Here is a 17,087-nt window from a genome sequence, read left to right on the forward strand (position 1 = left end):
GAAGGAAAGTGGGAGGAAAGGCTTGAATGAATAAAGGAAGGAAAAAAGAGGAAGGAGGAAGGCTGTGTTGCATATCCCTTCTCTATGTTACTTGCTTGTCTCCAAGTCACATAGCTACTGTACATACCATGCAATGACCTTTAATAGAACTCAGTGGTTCCATGGCAGTCAAGTCCACGGCAGCTAAGTTTAGCACTGGCCCAGCCCAGTGGCCTACTGTATTTACCTTCCAACACCTGCAATATCCTAGTTGGTGCAGTGTCTTATGTGCATTTAGTAGACAAAGAGCAGCACATAACAAGGGCAGTGAAAATGTAATGACACAATACTGTAAACTGGACAAATATCTAGCCTTTATCTCTGTTTATTTTTAAGTCAGTAGCTACGTTACCCAATTCCCTCCAACCATACTCTCGCGAGACTGCGCGAGGAGGGCACAAGTTGGAGGAAACATGGCGACGTCTAATTTGTTAAAGGTAAGAGCCTCTTCACTTCAACATTTTACCTGGAATTGAACACGTAATTATGCTCCCAATGCCCATAGTCTGGATGTAAATAAGTTCATGAATGAGTTAAAAACAAACCTGACCACGAACACTGTGTGACAGTTTTTTGTTGTTGTTGCATTTAAGGCAACAGAAAGGTCTCTCTTGCTAGTTAGCTAGCAAGGGATGCTAAGATAATTTAGCTAACCAGCCATCTGCCTAACGTGCAATACAGTTGTCACCGGCATAAGCATTTCGTCTTTTAAATTGATAGTTAATCAATAATATAATTCACAGTTCATTGTAGTAACGGTTGTCTGTCCACATCAAACTGTAAGAGAATATGCAAAGGCTTGTGCAGGTGTTGGAACAATCAGCTGAATTGGCAAGCTAACATTACATTAGTTCTGTTTGTCAGTTCTCCAGCACAGCAAACTGTACATACAGTCTTGACTGCTACAGATTGATCAAAGTTGGGTGCAACTACACTGTTGCCAATGTAGTCTGTAGCTAAGGTTTTAGTTGAAGCCGGATTTATTTTAGCGAACTAAACCATTGTAACGTTATGTTTTAAAATAATATAATAGAAAACTACTATTAAACATACAATTTGATTCAGAACAGCGTCAGAAGCAAATTACTGGGTAATGGGTTAGTATGTAGGAACAGTGTTGTTCGCTTCTCTCTCCAGAATGAATGGCTCTAGATACTGGGTCGTGTGTGGTGTCATCTCTCTGCAGAGTGAAGGCACTCTGTAGTCTGAGATACTAAGTGACAGGTGGTAAAAGTAATTGTTTGTTTCTTTCCAGAATAATGTCCCATTGCAGTTTGACAGTAGTTCTAGTGAGTCCTGGGTCATATTCACTAGGCACAAAATATAAGCAAACAGGCCGAAACAGAGAGTGACTACTTTAAATTGTCCAAATAGAAATGCTTGTTTTCATTTTCTGTTGCCAAACATTTCCCACCGTGTGTACTAATGAATACAACCCTGAGTAGTAACAGTATAGATGTAGTGAGTAGTAACAGTAGTATCATCTCTCTCCAGAATAAAGGCTCCTTGCAGTTTGAGGACAAGTGGGACTTGATGAGGCCCATTGTTCTCAAGCTGCTGAGACAGGAGGCTGTCACCAAGCAGCAGTGGTTTGACCTCTTCTCGTAAGACACACACACTGCATCACACCACACCAAACTGCACAGAAGACACACACACATACTGCAACCGCACACACACACAAACCCCGCGCTTGTTATTTTGTGTTGCAGAGACGTCCATGCTGTGTGTCTGTGGGATGATAAGGGCCCAGCTAAGATCCACCAGGCCCTCAAAGAAGACATCCTAGACTTCATCAAACAAGCTCAGAATGTAAGTGGAACAGTGGGTTACAGGGGAAGGGTTTCGGTAATGGTTGAAATCCCATTTGAGGTTGGAATGTGCCATTCTTCGCACAAACACACATACACACACACACACACCCCTTTCCAGTACAGTGATAACAGTTGTAGGCAAGAGGCTGACCCTTAAACCTCTGAATCCTAACCTCTACCTATGCAAGCTGTCTCTGACCTAACCTCTGACCTGTTTCCATGGCAGCGTGTGTTGAGTCACCAGGATGACACAGCGTTGCTGAAGGCCTACATTGTGGAGTGGCGAAAGTTCTTCACGCAGTGTGACATCCTGCCCAAACCCTTCTGTCAGCTGGAGATCACACTGATGGGGAAGCAGGGCAGCAACAAGAAGTCTAACGTTGAGGACAGCATTGTACGCAAGGTGAGGAGAGGGGAATGAGGGAGAGGAGGAAGGAGAGAGGCAGGGCAGCAACAATGAGTCTAATGTAGACTACAGCATCGTACGTAGGGAGGGGAGAGATGGACAATGCTCTTCTTTTTGATGTTATTCATCAATTGTCTTGTCCTGCTTTTTCTCTCTCTTATTTATATATGTATATCCCCCTCTGCCTCTCCTCTAGTTGATGTTGGACACATGGAACGAGTCAATCTTCTCCAACATAAAGAGCCGTCTTCAGGACAGTGCTATGAAGCTGGTTCATGCTGAGAGGCTGGGAGAGGCTTTTGACTCCCAGCTGGTTATAGGAGTACGAGAATCATACGGTAGGACATATACACCCTGAGTGGCTAATATCCACACATTTTATATGGGAAGTTTTTGTGAAGTATGGTATGTTTTCGGTATTTTGACAAAGTGTGTGTGTGTGCTTGCGTTTTGTAGTCAACCTGTGCTCTAACCCTGAAGACAAGCTCCAGATCTACAGAGATAACTTTGAGAAGGCCTACCTGGACTCAACTGAGAGGTTCTACAGAACACAGGCCCCATCATACCTACAGCAGAACGGAGTCCAGAACTACATGAAATATGTAAGGACTGCGCTCTGTGTGTGTGTTGTGACAATGTCTCTCAGTGAGTGTGTATACATTCACTGACTGTGTGTGTGTCTTGCAGGCAGACACAAAGCTAAGAGAAGAGGAGAAGAGGGCAGTTCGATACCTTGAGACTCGTCGTGAATGTAACTCTGTCCAAGCTGTGAGTAGACGGTTTACCCATGAGGCTGTATAGACTGGTTTAAACTCATATTCACAGTCAAGAGATGATGATGTCATGTAGACCAATGTTAGTCTCTGTTGTCTCTCTCCAGCTGATGGAATGTTGTGTGAACGCTCTGGTGACGTCGTTTAAAGAAACCATCCTGGCTGAATGTCCCGGCATGATCAAACGCAACGAGACAGACAGTGAGTAACATGTTGCATTACTACTGTTACCTACCAACCTTGGGTCCGGTTATAGAAGAGGGTCCTTCTTTGTGTGACGTGAATGTCCTTCACCCTGCAGAGCTCCACCTGATGTTTTCCCTGATGGATAAGGTTCCTAGTGGGATAGAGCCCATGCTGAAAGATCTGGAGGATCACATCATGAACGCTGGGCTGGCTGATATGGTGGCTGCTGCAGAGACTATCACTTCTGTATGTACACACACACAGAGCCATGTTTTACTATACTTGTGAGGACTTTTTGGGGACCAACAATTGATTACCATTTAAAATCCTATTTTCCTTAAACCCTAACTCCTAAACCTAACCGTAACGCCTAAACCTAACCCTAATTTTAACCCAAAGCCTAAAATGTCTTCACTTCTCTGAATTTTAGTTGGTTTAATATTTTTGTGAGGACTTCTGGTACTAGTAAGTGTAGTAAAACATGTACAGTGGGGCAAAAAAGTATTTAGTCAGCCACCAATTGTGCAAGTTCTCCCACTTAAAAAGATGAGAGAGGCCTGTAATTTTCATCATAGGTACACTTTAACTATGACAGACAAAATGAGAAAAAAAATCCAGAAAATCACATTGTATCACATTTATTTGCAAATTATGGTGGAAAATAAGTATTTGGTCACCTACAAACAAGCAAGATTTCTGGCTCTCACAGAGGCTCCTCTGTCCTCCACTCGTTACCTATATTAATGGCACCTGTTTGAACTTGTTATCAGTATAAAATACACCTGTCCACAACCTCAAACAGTCACACTCCAAACTCCACTATGGCCAAGACCAAAGAGCTGTCAAAGGACACCAGAAACAAAATTGTAGACCTGTACCAGGCTGGGAAGACTGAATCTGCAATAGGTAAGCAGCTTGGTTTGAAGAAATCAACTGTGGGAGCAATTATTAGGAAATGGAAGACATACAAGACTACTGATAATCTCCCTTGATCTGGGGCTCCACGCAAGATCTCACCCCATGGGGTCAAAATGATCACAAGAACGGTGAGCAAAAATCACAGAACCACACCTAGTGAATGACCTGCAGAGAGCTGGGACCAAAGTAACAAAGCCTACCATCAGTAACACACTACGCTGCCAGGGACTCAAATCCTGCAGTGCCAGACGTGTCCCCCTGCTTAAGCCAGTACATGTTCAGGCCCGTCTGAAGTTTGCTAGAGAGCATTTGGATGATCCAGAAGAAGATTGGGAGAATGTCATATGGTCAGATGAAACCAAAATATAACTTTTTGGTAAAAACTCAACTCGTCGTGTTTGGAGGACAAAGAATGCTGAGTTGCATCCGAAGAACACCATACCTACTGTGAAGCATGGGGTGGAAACATCATGCTTTGTGTAAAGGAAAGTATGAATGGGGCCATGTATCGTGAGATTTTGAGTGAAAACCTCCTTCCATCAGCAAGGGCATTGAAGATGAAACGTGGCTGGGTCTTTCAGCATGACAATGATCCCAAACACACCGCCCGGGCAACGAAGGAGTGGCTTCGTAAGAAGCATTTCAAAGTCCTGGAGTGGCCTAGCCAGTCTCCAGATCTCAACCCCATAGAACATCTTTGGAGGAAGTTGAAAGTCTGTGTTGCCCAGCAACAGCCCCAAAACATCACTGCTCTAGAGGAGATCTGCATGGAGGAATGGGCCAAAATACCAGCAACAGTGTGTGAAAACCTTGTGAAGACTTACAGAAAACGTTTGACCTCTGTCATTGCCAACAAAGGGTATTTAGCAAAGTATTGAGAAACTTTTGTTATTGACCAAATACTTATTTTCCACCATAATTTGCAAATAAATTCATTCAAAATCCTACAATGTGATTTTCTGGATTTTTTTTCTCATTTTGTCTGTCATAGTTGAAGTGTACCTATGATGAAAATTACAGGCCTCTCTCATCTTTTTAAGTGGAAGAACTTGCCTAATTGGTGGCTGACTAAATACTTTTTGCACCACTGTATATACACACACTCACTCAAAATGTATCTGTAACATACAGTATATCTGTATGTTTCTCTTTTTATTCCGGTGTGTAGGACTCTGAGAAGTACGTGGAGCAGCTGCTGACATTGTTTAACCGTTTCAGTAAACTGGTGAAGGAGGCTTTTCAGGATGACCCTCGATTCCTCACCGCCAGAGACAAGGTACACACATACACATACAGCACCAGTCAAAGGTTTGGACACACCTACTCATTCGAGTTTTTCTTTATTTTTTGTATTTTCTACATTATAGAATAATAGTGAAGACATCAAAACTATGAAATAACACATATAGAATCATGTAGTAACCAAAGAAGTGTTGAACAAATCAAAATAGATTTATATTTGAGATTCTTCAAAGTAGCCACCCTTTGGCTTCATGACAGCTTTGCACACTCTTGCCATTCTCTCAATCAGCTTCACCTGGAATGCTTTTCCAACAATCTTGAAGGAATTCCCAATTAAACGGAATACTTATTGGCTGCTTTTCTTCACTCTGCGGTCCAACACTTCCCAAACCATCTCAATTGGGTTGAGGTCAGGTCATCTGATGCAGCACTCCATCACTCTCCTTCTTGGTCAAATAGCCTTGAATTCTAAATAAATCACTGACAGTGTCACCAGCAAAGCACCATCACACCACCACCTCCATGCTTCTTGGTGGGAACAACACATGCGGAGATCATCCGTTCACCTACTCTCCATCTCAGAAAGACACTGCGGTTGGAACCAAAAATCTCAAATTTGGACTCATCAGACCAAAGGACAGATTTCCACCAGTCTAATGTCCATTGCTCGTGTTCTTTGACCCAAGCAAGTCTCTTCTTTTTATTGGTGTCTTTTAGTATTAGTTTCTTTGTAGCAATTTGACCATGAAGCCTGATTCATGCAGTATCCTCTGAACAGTTGATGTTGAGATGTGTCTGTTACCTGCACTCTGTGAAGCATTTAGTTGGGCTGGTTTGATTTGATTTGAATCTCTTTTAGTCCCCATTTGGACTAATCTTCCAAGAGTCCTTAAACATTAAAATACAATTTATAATACAAACACACTTTCACATATAACACACTATTACAAACATGCATAATGACCCAATAAATACTCAATCTAAAAAAAATATTGATTCTTCATCTACTATAATCCCACAACATTTCTATATACTATATTTAAAAAAATATATATATACATTTATATATTGAAAGTTTTCTAGTTTGCTCAGTTAATTTATTCCATTTCTGTATTGCTCTAAATCAAAATGCCTATTTCTCTTTTCTGTCTGGATAACGCATAGATGGTGGCCAATCTATTCCTAGTATTTACAGAATGTGTCTCTTACCAACTGAATACCGTTGTGAATAGAACTTGGCCGTTTTAAATGATGTATATTATAAAATAAGCATGTTTTTTTTAATTACCTTGTCGATTGATGACCAACCAAGGACACTGCGCATGACTGCAACAGAAGAACCATATCTTCACCTTAAAACAATCCTTGCTGCTTTATTCTGTGCATTCTGCAGTCTCCTAACTTCACTTGATGATGCATTTCCCCAGACCACCGAACAGTAGTTCACCTAACTCTCAATTAATGCTTGTGTTATTTGCTGAATAATTTTTCCTGGTAAATATTTAGCTATCCCTCTGATTATGCATGCGGTTTTAATATATATTTTTTTACATAGATTAGTTATTTGAGATGACCATGATAAGCAGTTGTCTAGCTGCACTCCCAATAGTTTGGTTTCTGCCACTTCTTCAATTTGTACTCCTCCCATACTTAATTGTATCCCATGCTGTTTTGGCCTTTTCCTAGTTGAACAGACCAACTTAACTTTGGTTTTCTTGGTGTTTAAAACAAGTTTGTTTTGGCAAACCCACTTCCTGATATTCTCCAAATCTCATTGTAAAGCCTGTTGAACCGATTGTCTTGCTGCATAAATTGTAGTATAATCTGCAAATATTGTAGATTGAGTTTCAACCAAGGCATAGGGTTGTTGGTATATATTAAATAAAGAATTGGCCCAATGCAGCTGCCCTGCGGTATTCCACAGTTTAACACATTAGGAGAAGAAAATGAACCATTGATATAGGTGGACTGTTTCCTGTCAGTTAGATATGACTGTACCCAATTCAATGCTACCTCCTTAAAACCATAATGCCTTAATTTGGTCAATTATTTCATGATCCACTAAATCAAATGCTGCACTGAAGTCTAAAAATAGTACACCTACAAATTTGCCATTATCCATAGCATTGAGCCACTGATCATTCATGTCAAGCAATGCAGTGGTAGTGGAATGGTTTTTGCGATAAGCATGCTGATTGGCTGTAATCAGATCATTATTTTCCAAGTACTCCCACATTTGTCTACTCACAATACCCTCCAATATCTTACTGAGTGTAGGGAGTAGACTAATTGGTTGACTATTAGCAGGAGTAATAGGTTCTTTGCTGTCTTTCGGAATAGGACACAGTTTCGGATGCTTCCATACATTTGCAAACATCCCCTTTTCCAGTGACCAATTAAATATGTATCTCAGTGGAACTGCAATCTGGGGAGCAGCACAGTGAAGCAAAAAATTGTCCATAAGACCATAACCTGTAGATTTACCATCAGGTAATGACTTCAATAGGTTTAACACCTCCTCCACTGGCTGGTAACTCTAATGAACATATCCTCTGCAGCAGAGGTAACTCTGGGTCTTCTTTTCCTGTGGCGGTCCTCATGTGAGCCAGTTTCATCATAGTGCTTCAAGGTTTTTGCGACAGCACTTGAAGAAACTTTCAAAGTTCTTGAAATATTACGGATTGACTGACCTTCATGTCCTAAAGTAATGATGGGCTGTCATTTCTCTTTACTTATTTAAGCTGTTCTTGCCATAATATGGATTTGGACTTTTACCAAATAAGGCTATCTTCTGTATACCACCCCTACCTTGTCACAACACAACTGATTGGCTCTGTTAGGTTCTAAATATCAGAGTAAGACATCAATAGACACTGAAAGCTCCAACCAATTTTATTCACCCATTGGGTCAATACAGCTACATAAGACAAAGACGTGGTTCCACCAGTGGTGGTATATATACACCCCAATTTGGGGTGGAGTCTCCTCCTTCTCGCTAAACATTACATCTTTGTTTTTAGGCAGGGAATTAAGTGATACCGGCAATAAACTGTTCCTTCTCCCTTAATCTGACCTGACCCCCTTCCTCACTAATCCACAGCTCTCCACCCTTATCAGTGCCTGCCAACATGTGATCGTCTTTCTGTCACTCAGTACATTCCAAGCTTAACTACATCTACCATATCCATATTCACTCCTACAGATACCCATTAACTTCTGGTGTAGACCCTAGACTATGGCACCCCTTTTGTCTCTAGTATAACTGATGACTAATAATATTCAAAGTTTAGAAATCTGAAACCATCAGTTCAAATGCATTAAGACGGACAGAAATTCCACAAAATTCACGTTTAACAAGGCACACCTGTTAATTGAAATGCATTCCAGGTGACAACCTCATGAAGCTGGTTGAGAGAATGCCAAGAGTGTGCAAAGCTGTCATTAAGGTAAAGGGTGGCTACTTTAAGAATATAAAATATAATATAAAATAGCACTTTTTTGGGCTACTACATGATTCCATGTGTGTTACTTCATTGTTTTGACGTCTTCACTATTATTCTACAATGTAGAAAAAATAAAAAACCCTTGAAAGAGCAGGTGTGTCCAAATGTTTGACTGGTACTGTACATGCATACAGCGAGACAAAAGGGGGTGAAGGGAGGGGTGGAGAGAAGGGGGGATGGAGGAGAAAACGGGGGATGTGAGGGCAGAGACATTAAGCGAGAGTAAAGGGTTGAAGAGAGCAGATGTAACGGAGGGGTGGAGAGAAAAGGGGGGTGGACGGAGGAGGAGAAAAAAAGGGGGGGATAGCGGGAGGTTTGACAGTTCTGTGTTTCTCTTCAGGCCTACAAAGCTGTGGTGAACGATGCCACCATTTTTAAACTGGAGCTGCCACTCAAACAGAAAGGGTGAGACAAACCTGGGTTGTATGTTTATATTATATTCCTTGGTTATGGGTCAATATGGCTGCTAGTCCACCCATCACAGAATATGAGCTGCATCCTGATTCTTTACCCTTTTCCTGAGGGGTGCATTTTCACACTCCACATCATGGATTTAAAAGCACATGATCAGTGTAACCATTGGCTGGAGGAAAGTGTGCACATGTAGACTTCAGAAAAGGGGTGGAGAATTGGGACGCAGCCAGACTTGAATGTGGAGGCCTGTTCTAGTAATTAGATTTCTATGTGTACTATTAATCTGTGTGTGTGTCTTTACAGGGTAGGTCTGAAGACCCAGCCAGAGTCGAAGTGTCCAGAGCTGCTAGCTAACTACTGTGACATGCTGCTGAGGAAAACAACCCTGAGCAAGAAACTCACATCAGAGGAGATAGAACTCAAACTCAAAGAAGTGGTGAGACTCTCCCCTAGTACTGTAGAATGAGCCCTGATTCTCAAGCATTGGATTGGTGTAAGCATTGGCTGTTGTGAAATCCATGACGGGAAGTGTGCACTTTCAGAGAAGGGCGTAGAAATTGGATGCATCCATAGTCTTCTACCCCCACCACCACCACCTATTCTAGTTGCTTGTGTTGAAGTATGTTCAGAATAAGGATGTGTTCTCGCTCCCTCCCTCCCTTCTCTCTCTAGTTACTGGTATTGAAGTATGTTCAGAATAAGGATGTGTTCTCGCTCCCTCCCTCCCTTCTCTCTCTAGTTGCTGGTATTGAAGTATGTTCAGAATAAGGATGTGTTTATGAGGTACCATAAAGCCCACCTGACCAGAAGACTGATCCTGGACATCTCAGCCGACAGCGAAATAGAAGAGAACATGGTGGAGTGGCTCAGGGTAAGAACACACACACACACTCTCTCTCTCTCTCTATCTCTATCTATCTATATCCCCTTTTGATTGAGTTTTTTCCACTGGGTCTGTGTGTGTGCGTGTAGGAGGTGGGGATGCCTGCAGACTATGTGAATAAGCTGGCGAGGATGTTCCAGGACATTAAAGTATCGGATGATCTCAACCAGGTCTTCAAGGAGATGCACAAACACAACAAGCTGGCTTTACCAGGTAACAAACACAAACTAAGCCACAATACTCCACCAGCTGGTGTACCATAGTAATACACAAATTCTCTCTCTCTCTCTCTGTGCCTCTGCCTCTTTTTCTCTGTCTCTCTCTGTTTCTGTCTCTCTGTCTCGCTCCAGCTGACAGTGTGAATATAAAGATCCTGAATGCGGGTGCTTGGTCGAGGAGCAGTGAGAAGGTGTTTGTGTCTCTGCCTACTGAGCTGGAGGATCTGATCCCAGAGGTAGAAGACTTCTACAAGAGAAACCACAGCGGAAGGAAACTACACTGGCACCACCTCATGTCCAATGGCATCGTGAGTGGGAGATGCGCACACACACAGCAAACGCACACACTCAGTAGTTTTTCCATGGATTATATTACTATCACCTCATGTCCAACGGCATAGTGATCCCCCTCTCCCCTGTGTGTGTGTGTTTTTGTGTGTGTGTGTTTAGATCACCTTCAAGAACGAAATGGGTCATTATGACCTGGAGGTCACAACCTTTCAGCTGGCTGTCCTATTTGCCTGGAACCAGCGGCCGCGGGAGCGAATCAGCTTCGAGAACCTTAAATTGGCCACCGAGCTTCCCGATGCTGAGCTACGACGCACACTCTGGGTAACAAACACACACAAACAGACTCTGGGTACTTTATACACACACACTCACACTCTCTGGGATTGAAAAATGTAAGCACACATGCCAATATAAACACAATTCATACACAGAGAAGAAACTAATGACCTCTCCTTTTTTTCTCCCTCTCTGCTGTCTCCTCTCTAGTCTCTGGTAGCGTTCCCTAAGCTGAAGAGACAGGTGTTGTCCTATGAGCCTTCAGTCTCCTCCCCTAAAGACTTCACAGACAGCACCCTGTTCTATGTCAACCAGGACTTCTCTCTCATGTACGTAGCTTTGAACCCACAACATTGTGTTAGCCCACTGACCTTAATAAAGGCATTGAATGCACCTGGGGTTGCTAAACTCTGGTAACTTTCCCCAAATTCTCACATTTTCAAAGAAGTACTAATTGGAGCATTCCAGAGTTTCCTGCTTATTCCATCCTGAATCCAGGAATATTCCCACAGGTATTTCTTGAAAACCTGGGATTTTTGGGAAATATGGCAGTGTTTTGCAACCTTAATTGCACCTCACTTCAACAGCTTTTGGCTTACCATGTTGATTCATGCTCTATTTAGTTAATGTAACTGTATGTATTCTAACTCATTATTCATTTTGGGGAAGTTTGAATGTTGATGAAAGCTTTGTTGTCATGGTTTCCTACTGAGGACCAGGATGGAATGTTGAGCAGTTTCAGGTGTGATGGCTGATCGGATGTTGAGTTCTTTTGTCTCTGTTTCTCAGTAAAAACTCCAAGGTCCAAAAAAGGGGCAAGATTAATCTGATTGGTCGATTGCAGCTGACCACAGAGCGAATGAGAGAGGAGGAGAATGAGGGCATCGTCCAGCTGAGAATATTAAGAACCCAGGTAACTTTACACATTGAAAGGTCCAACTTGAGGAATCTGAAGTTTCAGCACTTTTTTCCCCCCCAAAGACTTATGGAGCACTACTGCCTTCCACCCTGCAAGGTTTTAACAATCATAACAATACCAGTTGAATGTGTGCCTCGACATTGAGTAAAGATATATAATGCTGTACGTTGTTTGACCCACCCACCCCCCCTCCAGGAGGCCATCATCCAGATTATGAAGATGAGGAAGAGGATCAGTAACGCTCAGCTACAGACAGAACTGGTAGAGATCCTCAAGAACATGTTCCTGCCCCAGAAGAAGATGATCAAGGAACAGATTGAGTGGCTCATCGAACACAAATACATCAAACGGGACGAGACAGACATCAACACCTTTATCTACATGGCATAGAACCCCTTTACCTGGATTGGAACCACCTACCTACCGCTTGACCTGGCTGGGCCCTCGCTGCAGCAGAAGGAAGAAGAAATGCAGTAAGAGGAGGAAGGAGGAGGGGTTGTTTCAAAAGAAGAGGAAGGAGAATATCTCTGCGGCCTGGGGGGGGGGTTGGTTGGAGGGTTGGTTGGCTGGCTGGCTGTATGAGATAGATGGTGTAGTCTTCAGACTGTGGTGCCCCTCGGGGTCCAGGAGGAGAAGGACAGGAGGACAGTGGGGCTGACTGACAGTCTCAGTATCACAGTAGAGACATTATTAAATAAATAAACTCTCCCTGCCTTACCCTCCTTACGCAGTCCGCACAGAGACAGACAGGAGGACTAGTGGTCTATATCATTATGGAGTAGACACAGAGAGGAGTGTATTTTGCCAAACGTACTGTGTGTGTCTATGTATATGTGTGTCTGCACCTTGACAGCTTGTTGCTCTGTGGAAGTCTTGCAATCACCTGAGGACCCATCGCGCGTGCGTGTGTGAGTATCTCACCCCCCCCAACTGCCACACCCCTCAGAGAGGATCATGACTCCTCACATATCAGCCAGTCGCTGGGTGAGAACAAACGAGAACATCAGCACTTTTCTGTGTTTCAGTGTGTCTGAATGGCTTTATATATCAATTTCATTCTACTTTTCAATGCTCATCATTATTTCTATGAACACTTGTGTGTTGTGTCTCTCGTTAAATGCTGCACAGCGTCATCCAATCGATCGAAGTCACAAAGCTCTCTAGCGATCTTTGATTCTTCTCTCTCCCCCACCTATAGCCAGTGCAGGACAGGACATGACAGGTGTGTTATTGTCAGACCATGAGGGGGTGTCATGACTGGTCATGACCCAGGTTTCTTCCCAAATGCCACCCTATTCCCTAGGTACTGCATTACTTTTGACCAGAGCTCTATGGGTTAAAAAAGTAGCTTATGTTCCCTATATACACTGCTCAAAAAAATAAAGGGAACACTAAAATAACACATCCTAGATCTGAATGAATGAAATATTCTTATTAAATACTTTTTTCTTTACATAGTTGAATGTGCTGACAACAAAATCACACATTATCAATGGAAATCAAATTTATCAACCCATGGAGGTCTGGATTTGGAGTCACACTCAAAATTCAAGTGGAAAACCACACTACAGACTGATCCAACTTTGATGTAATGTCAAAATGAGGCTCAGTAGTGTGTGTGGCCTCCATGTGCCTGTATGACCTCCCTACAACACCTGGGCATGCTCCTGATGAGGTGGCGGATGGTCTCCTGAGGGATCTCCTCCCAGACCTGGACTAAAGCATCCGCCAACTCCTGGACAGTCTGTGGTGCAACATGGCATTGGTGGATGGAGCGAGACATGATGTCCCAGATGTGCTCAATTGGATTCAGGTCTGGGGAACGGGCGGGCCAGTCCATAGCATCAATGCTTTCCTCTTGCAGGAACTGCTGACACACTGCAGCCACATGAGGTCTAGCATTGTCTTGCATTAGGAGGAACCCAGGGCCAACCACACCAGCATATGGTCTCACAAGGGGTCTGAGGATCTCATCTCGGTACCTAATGGCAGTCAGGCTACCTCTGGCGAGCACATGGAGGGCTATGCAGCCCCCCAAAGAAATACCACCCCACACCATGACTGACCCACCGCCAAACCGGTCATGCTGGAGGATGTTGCAGGCAGCAGAACGTTCTCCACGGCGTCTCCAGACTGTCACGTGCTCAGTGTGAACCTGCTTTCCTCTGTGAAGAGCACAGGGCGCCAGTGGCGAATTTGCCAATCTTGGTGTTCTCTGGCAAATGCCAAACGTCCTGCACGGTGTTGGGCTGTAAGCACAACCCCCACCTGTGGACGTCGGGCCCTCATACCACCCTCATGGAGTCTGTTTCTGACCGTTTGAGCAGACACATGTACATTTGTGGCCTGCTGGAGGTCATTTTGCAGGGCTCTGGCAGTGCTCCTACTGCTCCTCCTTGCACAAAGGCGGAGGTAGCGGTCCTGCTGCTGGGTTGTTGCCCTCCTACGGCCTCCTCCACGTCTCCTGATGTATTGTCAATCAGTGTTGCTTCCTAAGTGGACAGTTTGATTTCACAGAAGTGTGATTGACTTGGAGTTACATTGTGTTTTTTTGAGCAGTGTAGGAAAATATATATATATATTCCCTACTAAGGGAAAAATATTTGATATCCTATATATGGAATAGGGTGCCCCAGTAAAATCCCTCCAGTGCAATAGCTAGACAGCCCCTCCTACTAGAGCACTTCCTGTGATGAGGTCATGTTGCTAAAGCAACGGCACTGCAGTGTTGCTATTAATGTACCCTACCCACAACCTTTTACAGAAGACTGTGTGTTGCAGTATGATATGAGTGGGGAGGGTGATGATAGAAGGAAAAAAAATGTGTTGCTGTCGAGTGTTTGTATGCGAGTGTTTGATAAATAGGTTCGGTCTGTAGCGGGCTACTAGGTGTACATAGCCACTTATTGATTTGGAGTAATGTTACATGATTAAATGAATGAGACGACTTAATAACACTATCCCGCTTTTACTCTTTTTAGTTTGAGTTTTACTTCTGGCATTGGGATAATGTTGTACTGTGGGATATTACAGTGCACCCCAAAAGGCATCCTATTCCCTATATAGTGCACCACTTTTGACCAGGACCTATAAGGCTCTGGTCAAAAGTTGTGCACTATGTAGGGAATATGGTGCCATTTGGGACGCAACCTAGGTGTCAATGTCCTCTTTTCTCTCACTCTGATTTTAATGCAACCACATTGTCTTGAGGTGTCTAAATTGATTCCAAAGTGATTGTCAGATGATGGAAACATTACTTGGGATTTAGCAGTTATGAATTGTTTGATCATGATGTCATGGCTTTATTTCACACACACTACATACCTACGCAGCACCGTATAGTCCACCATTCTACAGTGGAGGACACCTATGAGAAACACACGTACACACAATGACTATTGACAAAACAGTTAATAGTTTATTCTACCGGGTAATGTCATGTGTGGATAACTACTACCTGTCAACTGGCAATAAGAGGCTCTCCTCCACGTCAACTTTAGAACAGTTACTCTGAAGGATATCTGTCTTTGTGAATAAAAAGTGTGTGTTTATCATTATTGACAGTTTTATGTGGTGATATCGTCCACTGAATGACATTGTGTCCAGCAGGCCCAGGTTTTAGTAACGTTGTTTCTTTTTCATGTCTTCCTTCCCTGGTATCTGACATTAATGGTTACGCATCACTGCTGTAGTTGTTGCATCAAAACAACCTAGAGAAGAAGTCTTTGTCCCAAATGACACCCTATTTCCTATTTAGTGCACTACTTTTGAACAAGGCCCATAGGGCTCTGTTCAAAAGTAGTGCACTATATAAGGAATAAGGTATCATTTGGGGATGTAGGCAAAGTGTTATTACATTTTAGTAATTTAGCACACTCAATTAGCGCATTCTTAAGATATGTTATCAGAGTAATGTACTTAATGTAACTCCGTCTGATACACTTAGCTATTCTCTAGATTTTAGCCATGTTCAACAATGTTTTAAGATGACACAACTTAGGTAACTTTATGAGTAACAACAAATAAACAGTATTAAACAATGACATACTCAATTTTTGTTGTAACAATTCATGTTTTTCGCTGCACAGAAATGTCAGAGCAACTCTTATTGTGTTATGAGACTGACATCTTGCTTCAGTTTGTGTTTAAGTGTTTGTGATGATGGTAAACAGATGGGTAATCATAAGACCCGTATCTCTTCCTCTTCTTCCCTACTTGCATATCTGGAGCCTTGAGTGGAAACTTGAAAACTAAGTTTTATCAATCATAACATTACCAGATTAATGTGACCCTACTTTGAGTAAAGATATAATGCTGTACATTGTTTGAATGCGAGTATTCTGGCTGTTGGACTCAACTACTTAGATGTGCTGCATTATTATAATTTTTTGGTTTGTGACTTTGAGCTATTTTTTGTATAATTTATTTCCTGGCAAATAAAAACTGTACTGTAAAGAGAGAGTCATCTCCACTGCTCTTGGTTTCCTTTGTCTTCTGATGGTTTTCTATAGACAGGTACATCTCTATCTATAGACATGTGTAGGACAGGCACAATTCAAAATGTTGTTCTTCCTCTCAGTGTACTTTGATAGTAGCCCTCCTGAAGCATACCAATGCCTCTTTTAAGAAGTCAGAAACTTTATGGAACAGAAGATAGTGTGATTGCCCATTGATATATATATATATTTCAAGTTGAATTAGCCTATGTATGGAACGCTGTTTGGGTCTTTGTGTGTCAAAAAAGATACACAAGTAACACAGTTCTATTATAGAATGTTGTGTGTTCTGAATTTGCACGTGCAAGCCAAGCGCCACCACTACTATAAGTAGCACTGTCAAAGCTGTACACAAAAGTCTGCAAACACCGGCCACGAACGATGTGTTTACAATACCGCGTTGGTAATAAAGCATTACTTGTTCAACCGCAACTTCTGGGCTAGCTTTAGCTTGGTACCTAGCTAGCACCATTACAACCAGCCTGAAAACAATGAACAGTAGAAAATGCAGTCATTTTCATTATTCTTAGCAATGATTTAGGAATCCTTGTGATTAAGTATTAGCTAGGTAGCCACTTGTTGTTCGCCTATTGAAATTGAACTTAAATTCATAAAAATAAATAGCGAGCCAGCTACTTAACCCTGTTGCCCAAAGCTAACGTTATAAGCAACCAGCTAACTTCATCTGGCTCGACTGGATCGGGTTATG

At 42.5% G+C, this 17,087-nt stretch overlaps 1 protein-coding gene across 2 annotated transcripts; it reads left to right on the forward strand.

Moving 5' to 3' along the window:
- Positions 1-372: 372 nt before the first annotated feature.
- On the forward strand, positions 373-16,343 carry LOC109905631 (cullin-5). Of its 2 annotated transcripts, none has more exons than XM_020503119.2 (19): positions 373-476; positions 1,534-1,643; positions 1,752-1,851; positions 2,080-2,256; positions 2,456-2,597; positions 2,740-2,861; positions 2,947-3,027; positions 3,140-3,233; positions 3,334-3,464; positions 5,305-5,412; positions 9,222-9,286; positions 9,599-9,731; positions 10,035-10,166; positions 10,268-10,391; positions 10,529-10,704; positions 10,847-11,008; positions 11,174-11,292; positions 11,753-11,876; positions 12,078-16,343. In XM_020503119.2, the coding sequence occupies exons 1-19, from the start codon at positions 453-455 to the stop codon at positions 12,270-12,272; spliced, it is 2,319 nt and encodes a 772-aa protein (XP_020358708.1). In that variant the 5' UTR covers positions 373-452; the 3' UTR covers positions 12,273-16,343. The 2 variants fall into 2 exon arrangements, with proteins under 2 accessions (XP_020358708.1, XP_020358707.1); XM_020503118.2 differs by having other exon boundaries at positions 374-476; positions 2,716-2,861.
- Positions 16,344-17,087: the final 744 nt, after the last annotated feature.

Source organism: Oncorhynchus kisutch, linkage group LG15, assembly GCF_002021735.2.
Source record: "Oncorhynchus kisutch isolate 150728-3 linkage group LG15, Okis_V2, whole genome shotgun sequence".
Taxonomy (NCBI): Eukaryota; Metazoa; Chordata; class Actinopteri; order Salmoniformes; family Salmonidae; genus Oncorhynchus; species Oncorhynchus kisutch.